General features: G+C 45.4%; 1 protein-coding gene across 4 annotated transcripts; it reads right to left on the bottom strand.

Moving 5' to 3' along the window:
* Positions 1–336: 336 nt before the first annotated feature.
* On the bottom strand, positions 337–9,003 carry LOC132389304 (zinc finger protein 229-like). 4 transcript variants are annotated; one of them, XM_059961818.1, is made up of 2 exons: positions 8,984–9,003; positions 337–2,688 (listed from the first exon to the last, which is right to left on the bottom strand). In XM_059961818.1, exon 2 carries the CDS (start codon positions 2,288–2,290, stop codon positions 917–919), a length of 1,374 nt encoding a protein of 457 aa, XP_059817801.1. In that variant the 5' UTR covers positions 2,291–2,688; positions 8,984–9,003; the 3' UTR covers positions 337–916. The 4 variants fall into 4 exon arrangements, with proteins under 4 accessions (XP_059817801.1, XP_059817803.1, XP_059817802.1 ...); XM_059961820.1 differs by lacking the exon at positions 8,984–9,003 and adding an exon at positions 8,480–8,583; XM_059961819.1 differs by lacking the exon at positions 8,984–9,003 and adding an exon at positions 8,170–8,466.
* Between the last annotated feature and the right edge of the window lie 335 nt (positions 9,004–9,338).

Below are 9,338 nucleotides of genomic sequence, written 5' to 3'. Positions count from 1 at the left end.
TATCTGACCCTGCTCAGTTAAACATCCAACTGATGGTTTACCATTCTGTTTTCGGCCTTTAGGGGACAGTGATGTTCTCTAAAAACCCTTTAGCAGCAGGGAAAATGATCCATAATGTGGAAATTAGTCGTGATTATGGAGATTAACAACCAATGTCATTCTTCCTCAGCCCAGAGATTTGAGGGGTGAAGAACATCTCAGACAGAACTGCAATCAGCTCGACTTCTTCAGTCTGCAGAAAATTCAAGCAAAACGTTTTCACCCACAGATGATGACTGTTTGGAACCCATCACCAGAGGAAGAGTGAGAGATGAGCAACGGGGGGGGGGGGGGGGCGGGATTTAAATAGACTGTCATGGAAATGAATAACTGGCAGGGTCCAGCTGGCCTGAGTTTATTCTCTACTGTACACTAGGCGTGTTATAAATGCACTAAGTACCAGAGACAGAGTTTAAAATAGAACTGATTTATTTGTCTCAGATCCAGTTCCATTAAAGGTGACTAGGCAGCAGTAGAAACTCCTCCCATGCCCAGTGACCAGGGTGCAGAACTGTGTGTGGTGAATAGCAGCAATAATTGCAGAGTTCAGCACCGACAGTCACTCTCGAAATTGCATTCTGCAACAATGATGGACAAATATCCAGCATGAAGCTTATTGAAACTTTCTCCCCAGTGTGAACCCGGTACTGTGTCACAAGGTTAGATTACTGAGTGAATCCCTTCCCACATTCACAGCAGGTGAACGGCCTCTCCACAGTGTGAACCCAATGATGCACATTTGATGGAGATGGCTGAGAAAACACTTCCCAACGTCTCAGCAGGTGATCGGCCTTTACCCGAAGTGAACTTGCTGGTGTCTTTGTAGATTGGATGACTGAGTGAATCCCTTCCCACGTTCTGAGCAGGTGAACGGTCTCTACCTACTGTGAACTCGCTGGTGTGCCAGCAGATGAGATGACTGAGTGAATCCCTTCCCACATTCACAGCAGATGAACGGCCTCTCCCCAGTGTGAACTCGCTGATGTGCTAATAGTGAGGATGACCGAGTGAATCCCTTCCCACATTCACAGCAGGTGAACGGCTTCACCCCAGTGTGAACTCGCCGGTGTCTATGAAGGTTGGACGACTGATGGAACCCCTTCCCACAGACTGAGCAGGTGAATGGTCTCTCCCCAGTGTGAACTCGCTGGTGTATCTGTAGATCAGATAACCGAGCGAATCCCTTCCCACATTCACAGCAGGTGAACGGCTTCTCCCCAGTGTGAACTGACTGGTGTCTCTGTAGGTTGGATGACTGAGTGAATCCCTTCCCACATTCTGAGCAGGTGAACGGCCACACCCCACTGTGAACTGACTGGTGTACCAGTAGTTCAGATGACTGAGTGAATCCTTTCCCACATTCTGCGCAGGTGAATGGCCACTCCCCAGTGTGAACTGACTGGTGTGCCAATAGTGAGGATGACCGACTGAATCCCTTCCCACAGTCTGAGCAGGTGAACTGCTTCACCCCAGTGTGAAATTGCTGGTGTCTATGAAAGTTGGATGATTGATGGAATCCCTTCCCACAGACTGAGCAGGTAAACGGCCTCTCGCCAGTGTGAACTCGCTGGTGTTTCTGTAGATCAGATGACCGAGCGAATCCCTTCCCACATTCACAGCAGGTGAATGGCCTCTCCCCGGTGTGAACTCGCCCGTGTGTCAGCAGATCAGATGACCGAGTGAATCCCTTCCCACAGTCTGAGCAGGTGAATGGCCACTCCCCACTGTGAACTGACTGGTGTGCCAGTTGTTTGGATAACTGTGTGAATCCCTTCCCACATTCTGAGCAGGTGAACCGCCACTCCCCAGAGTGAACTGACTGGTGTCTCTGTAGGGTGGATGACTGTGTGAATCTCTTCCCACAGTCTGAGCAGGTGAAAGGCTTCTCCCCAGTGTGAACTTGCTGGTGTCTCTGTAGGTGTGATGACTGTGTGAATCTCTTCCCACAGACTGAGCAGGTGAATGGCCTCTCCCTGGTGTGAACTGACTGGGGTCTCTGTAGGGTGGAAGAGTGAGTGAATCTCTTCCCACAATCTGAGCAGGTGAAATCCCTCTCTGCAGTGTGAACTAACCGATGTAGCAGTAGGTGAGATGACCGAGTGAATCCCTTTCCACAGTCTGAGCAGGTGAATGGCCTCTCCACAGTATGAACTCCTTGATGTACCTTCAACTTAGATGATTCAGTGAATCTCTTCCCATAGTCCAAGCAGGTGAACGGCCGCTCCCCGGTGTCAACTCGCTGATGAGCCATTAGGTCAGATGACCGAGAGAATCCTTCCCCGCAAATTCAGCAGATGACCAGCCTCTGCCCAGTGTGAACTGACTGGTGTGTCCACAGGTGGGATGACCGACTGAATCCCTTCTCACCCACAGAATAGGAGAATAGCCTTGTCCCAGTGTGAATTTGCTGATGTACCTTCAGTTGTGATGACCAACTGAATCCATTCCCACTGTCTGAGCAAGTGAATGGCCTCTCCCCCGTGTAAAATAACAGGCGTGCCAGTCGGTTAGATGACTGAGTGAATTCCTCCCCACAGTCTGAGCAGGAAGGATTGTTGATTGAATCCCTTGTTGCACTTCTTAATTATCTAGACAAAACTGGTGTGTTGTGTTTGAATTTCCATTAACAAATTCCTTGTCATTTTTAACCTGTAAAAAAGATTTACAAAATCCATCAATGGGTGAAGAACATTTCAGATGAGATCACTTTAGCTGCCAAGGTGTGATCTGATAATCACACTGTTACAGTGAGGTGCAACTCAAGTTGGAGAGAGAAGTCATCTTCTAACTGGGCACAGAGCTGGTATCTGGAATGACCATCAAACTCTCTGATGCCCTTCCTGTCTCTATGAGAATGGGGCATTTCTGTCATCTCCAATCTGTGACCTGGCTCAGTCTGACTCTCTCCATTGATATTATTCCCTGTTCCCACTGAGCTGCATGGGGGCCTGGCCCCACAGTAAATGAAACACTCACACAAATAGCATTGTTAACCTGCAGCTGGGATTTTCTTTTATGTACTGTTAATTTAAAGTACCACAGTTTAACGCCATGTAAATATCTCCTACTCAGATGCATAGTTGCTCTGCACAGCTGTTAAAATACTAATATTTGCTCTAATTCCTTATTTCAGGTTCTTGTCACAGTCATAGAAAAGTAAGACACAGAAACAGACTTCTTGGCCCATCCAGTTTGTGTTGAACTATTTAAACTGTCTACTCCCATACACCTACCATCCAGGTACCTATACAAACCTCTTAAATGTTTAAATCGAGCTTGCATGCACCAGTTGGGTTGTTGGCTCATTCCACACCCAGATGACGATCTGTGTGAAGAAGTTTCTCCTCATGTTCCCCTTAATGTTTCACCTTTCACCCAAAACCTATGGCCTCCAGTTGTAGTCCCAACCCATCTCAGTGGTAAAAGCCAGCTTGTATTTGCCGTATCTATACCCCTCATAATTTTGGTATACCTTTATCAAATCCCCCCTCAATCTTCTCCATTACAAGGAATAAAGCTCAGACCTGTTCAATCGCTCCTTATGGCCCAAGTTCTCCAGACCTGACAACAGCCTTCTGAATTTTCTCTGAACTCTTTCAGCCTCTTTTACTTTCCTGTAGATTGGTGACCAAAACTGCACACAACACTCCAAATTAGGCCTCACCAATGTCAACATAACATCCATCTACTGTACTCTGTACTTTGGTTTATGAAGGCCAATGTGGCAAATCTTTCTTTCTATTCCCATTGAACTGTGACACCATTTTCAGTGAATTATGGACCTGTATTCCCAAATCACTTTTGTCTCGAGCACTCCTCAGAGCCCGACCAGTCACTGTGTAAGACATAGGTTCTACCAAATACAACACTTCCCTCTTGTCTCCAATAAATTCCATTTTCCGTTTCTCAACCCATTTTTCCAGCTAGTCCAGATCACACGGCAAGCCATGACAGTCTTCCTCGCTGTCCACTACACCTCCAGTCTTGGTGTCATCCACAAATTTGCTGATTCAGTTAACCATGTTATCATCCAGATTACTGATATAGATGACAAAAACAACAGATCCAGCAGTGATCCCTATGACACACCACTAGACACAGGCCTCTGGTCAGACAGGCAACCATCTGCAACCACACTCTGGCTTCTCCCAAAGACAGTGTCTCATCCAGTTTACTATCTCATCCTGAAAGCTGAGTAACTGAACCTTTCTGACCCACCCCCATGTACGACTTTGCTGAAGTCCATGTAGACAACATCCATTGCCTTGTCTTCATCCACTTTCCTGTTAAGTTCCTCGAGAGACTCTATAAGACTGGTTAGACATGACCTACCATGCACAACCCCATGCTGCCTATACTTAATCAGTCCACATCTATCCAAATACTTATACATCTGGTTCCTGCGCATACGTTCCAATAACTTTCCCACCACTGATGACAAGCTCACCAATGTACAATTTTCTTGTTTATTTTTAGAGCCTTTCTTGAACAGCGGAACAACAATGACTGTCCTCCAATCCTCCAGTACCTCACCTGTCACTGATGATGATTTAAATATCTGTGCTTGGGGCCCGACAATTTCTGCACATCCTCCACGGAGTCCCAGGGAACAACTTGTCAGACCCTAGGGATTTAGCCATGCTAATTTGCCTTCGGACAACAAACATCTCCACCTCTGTAATCTGTACAGGGTCCATGAAGTTCATGCTGCTTTGCCTCAATTCTATACTCTGTGACCATCTCCTGAGTAAATACGGATGCAAAAAAATTTTTTTAAATCTCCCCCATATATTTTGTCTCCTCATATGGATTACCATTCTGATCTTCTATAGCATTATTTTTGTTTTTGCTTGCAATCTTTTTGCTCTTAACATATCTGCAGAATCCCTGAAGATTCCCCTTCAAGTTCTCTGATGGGTCAACCTCATGCCTTCTTTTATTTCTTTCATAAGTGTTCAGTTGAATTTCCTGTACTTCATACCCCATTTGTACCTATCTGCCTGAACCTGGTATGCAGCTCCTTTTTATTGATCTGGGAGAGGAAAGCCAAAGCGGTGATAGTGCTGCATCGTGGGAGGTGGGGGTAAGGGGAGTGTTTAAACTAAAGTTGCAGGGCAAATGGGAGCCTGAATAACAGAACAGATAGTGGAGGGGTTGTGGATACAGATGTTGTTCAGACCTCAGACAAAGTCAGGAATGAAAAACGGTGAGCATGGTGCAGTGAATATGCTGAACACTATATATTTCAATACAAGGAGCAGCGTAGGAAAGGCTGATGTGTTCAGGGATGGATCAACACCTCAAATTCTGACACCAGTATCTGGCACCTGTGGACTGGGACAGGCTGCTTTATGGCAAAGGTGTGCTTGGTCAGTGGGGGGCCTTCAAAGTGAAATTTTGAAAGTACAAAGTGGGTATGTGCTTCTTAGAATAAATGGTACAGATAGAAACTGTAGAGAACCTTGGATTTCAAGAAATATTGAGACCCTGGTGAAGCACAAAACGGAGTTATATAACAGGGATAGGCAGGTAGGTTCTTATGGAGTATAAGCAAAGCAAGAGAACAAATAAGAAATAAATCAGGATGGCTAAAAGAAGGCATGAGGTTGCCATTGCAGAAAAAATGAAGGATAATCTTCAGGGATTCTGGAGATAGATTAAGAGCAAAAGGATTGCAAGGCACAAAGTTGATCCTCTGGAAGACCGGAATGGCAATCCACGTGTGGAACCAAAGCAGATGGGGAGATGTTAAATACTTTTTCATCCATATTTACTCAGGAGATGGACACAGGGTCTATGGGAGCGTGGAAAAGGACATGACATGGCGCCCCCTCGGACCCTACAGGAGGCAAGTGCAGAAGTTGTCGGGCCCCTGGCAGAGATAACCAAATCATCCTTGGTGAATGGGAGGTGGTTATTAGAGGATTGTAGGATAGACAAAGTTATTTCACTGTTCAACATAAAACATTGAAATCCACAGCATATTCCAATCCATTCAGCCCACAATGTTGTGCCAACCATGCAACTTACTCTAGAAACTGCCTAGAGTTTCCCTAGTGCATAGCCCTCTATTTTTCTATGCTCCATGTACCTGTATAAGAGAATGTTAAAAGACCCTACCGTATCTGCCTCAACCACCGCTATTGGCAGTGCATTCCACACACCCACCACTCTCTGTGTAAAGACTTACCCCTGACTTTCCCTCGGTATCTATTTCCAAGCGCCTTAAAACTATGCCCCCTCCTGTTAGCCATTTCAGCCCTGGGAAAAGCCTCTGACTATCCACACAATCAAAGCCCCTCACCATCTTATTCATCTAAACAAAGCTCTAAGCATAAACAAACAAACTATACATTGTTTTGAGGATTTGTTGAAAGTATGCAAAATTATGAGGGTACAGATAGGGTAAATGCAAGGAGGTTTTTTCCACTGAGGTTGGGTGGGATGACAACCAGAGGTGATGGGTGAGTGGGGAAGGTGAAAATTTAACAGGAACATGTGGAAAACCTCTTCACTGAATCAATTGTGAGAGTGTGGAATGAGATGCCAGCACACTGGTACATGTGAGCTCGATTTCACCATTTAAGAGAAGTTTGGATAGGAACCTGGATGGTAGGGGTATGGAGGGCTATTGTCCCAGTGCAGGTCATTGCATCAGACAGCTTAAATGTTTTCAGCATTGTCTAGATGGGACATATGGTCTGTTTCTGCTCTGAACTTCTCCAGGTTTCTATGACAGAGAAGCTGGACAAAATTGATTGGAAAGGGAAACTGGTAGGAATGTCGATGGAGCAGCAATGGTTGGAGTTTCCGGGAACAATTCGGGAGGTGCATGGTAGATACATCCCAATGAAGCATTAGAATGGCAGGAGGACAGAACAATGGCTGAAATGAGAAGCCAAAGCCAACATAAAAGCCAAAGAGAGGGTAAATAATAGAGCAAAAAAGATTGGGAAGCTTTTACAAACTAACAGGTCTGAACAACATCTGTCTGGTGTCAAGAAAACAACCACTCCCTCAGTCGCAAAAACAAAAGAGCTGGTTGTGGATTACAGAAGGAATGGAGACAGGGTAATCCCCTTTGCTGTTGAGAGGGTGAACAGCTGTAACGACGAAGAAGGGCCCAAAGGATATTGAGGACCCAATTCACCACAACCACAAACTGTTCCTGCTGCTACCATCCAGGAAACGGTGCCGCAGCAAAAGGACCAGCAGGCTCCAGGACATCACCTTCCAACAGGCCATCAGACTAATTAATTGATTTCTATGTTATTTAGACTGTCCTAAGTGCAAACTATTTATATGAATTACAGATTGCACATTTAGGTGGAGACGTAAACAAAAGATTTCTACTCATGTATATGAAGGATGTATGTAATAAAATCAATTCAATTTACCCTTTCCACTATCTGCTCTCTCATTCTGGCTCCCATTCCCCCTACAACTTATTTTAAACACATCATCCCCACCCCCCGACACTAGCTGTAGTAAGCCTTACCACAAGGATATTAGTCCCCTTCTTGTTCTGTTCCCCTAACTAACGAATCCTCTATCAACCCTTTGAATTACCTCTGCCAGGTAATCCACCCCCCCCCCCCCCAAAACAGTTTCTAAAGTGCTCTACCTGTTGTTGTGGGGTTGACCACAAGCGTACTCTGTGAGGGCTGTTTAACTTTATTTCCCTTCCTGACTCTCACCCAGTTTCCCGTGTCCTGCACCTTGGATGTATCACCTCTCTTCATGTCATATTTATCACCTCCTCCAATTCCTGGATGATCCGGAATTCATCCATTTCCAGCTCCAACTCCTTAAGTGCTGGGTTACAAGCTGCAGCAGGATGCACATCTTGTAGGTGAGGGTGTCAGGGACACTGGAGGTCTCCCCACCTTCCCACCAATGTCCCCTCTAAATTGTAATGACCAGTGTGCACATGAAGCATGTATCATGCATTTTTTTTAATCCAGTGTCAACATGTGCACAGTGAATTTCATATAGAGAGGTATTCATTTTAACAGCTAGCAAATCACTGTCGATAACAACTTTGATCTCCTCTGGGTCTAATCAAGCTCAGCTGCACTGTCACACAACCTATGTAACAGGCCTGTAACAGGTAATGAAGGATTTTCTCACCAGAGCTTTTGCACTTTGTCCAAAGTGGCTTGCTTGCACTTCAAAAAGTCACAGTTCCAAGTATCACTCCACTTTTTCCCACTTGTAAATTCTCCAGCAACTTTTGCATCTCCACAATAGACACAGATAATACCAGTTTCTGTATTGTACATAAATATTTCCCCGAACCCTTCCCTAGGTGAACTCGTTGATGGCAATGCCTATGAAACAGAAGGGAAGGGGAGTAGTCTGTCTCATTGGAGACATCTGGCACATTTGTGATGTGAAAGCTAATCGTTGCCCAGGGCAAAAAGCTGTTTGATATAATTACCTTCCCAGAGAGAATGAGTCAAAACATGTTCTCACGGGTAGAAAAGTTCAGACCAGGAGGAGGTAGAACAAAGCAACACACACAAAATGCTGGAGGAACTCAGCAGGCCAGGCATCATCTATGGAAAAGAGTACTAATGCTGAGTTCCTCCAGCATTTTGTGTGTGTTGCTTGGATTTCCAGCATCTGCAGATTTTCTCTTGTTTGGGATTGGAGGTAAAACAGATGTGATTTTCTCAACAGCTGATGTAAAAGATAGTTGTACCCTATCTCCGAGTTCCCAATCCTCACATTCAGATAGCTGGAGCTCAGCTCTGTCTGAGAGATCCATCGGTTCCCATTCCCTCATCAGCCGGAAGGTCCCCGGGACCCGAGTACGGATCGTGGGGCTGAGAAAGAGGGACGAGAGCAGTACTGTGCCGGGAATGAGGGTCAGAGTGACTAGACTCACTACAATTGTCCCTCAGTCGGTGTTATAAAGGCTGACCCGGAGAATCGTTCTTACCTGCGCCGAGTTCACGAGGCCTTCTGTGAACTGCGCATGCGCAACATTCGCATCTTTGACGCCTGCGCATTCAATCAGGGCTTCAGCGCCGGCGAATTTATTATCGCAGCGCTTTCTGGGTAATCATGGTGCCATTAAACGTTTCTGCAGACACCAGTTACATCTCCATATCATTTTTGTTTGGTGTAGAAAACTCAGCAGCTCTTTTAACACAGAAAACAGCTCCCATAAAGAATACAATTAATATCAGCAAACTTTCCGCGTGTTTAATGCCAAAGTAGAACCTTCTTAAAAATGCAGATATGAAACACAAGACATTCTGCTGTTGCTGGAAATGTAGACACATACACATAAA

This window comes from Hypanus sabinus, unplaced genomic scaffold, assembly GCF_030144855.1.
Source record: "Hypanus sabinus isolate sHypSab1 unplaced genomic scaffold, sHypSab1.hap1 scaffold_53, whole genome shotgun sequence".
NCBI classification, from domain to species: Eukaryota; Metazoa; Chordata; class Chondrichthyes; order Myliobatiformes; family Dasyatidae; genus Hypanus; species Hypanus sabinus.
Note: the sequence above shows the minus strand (reverse complement) of the source record. Positions and strands in the feature narration are given on the sequence as shown.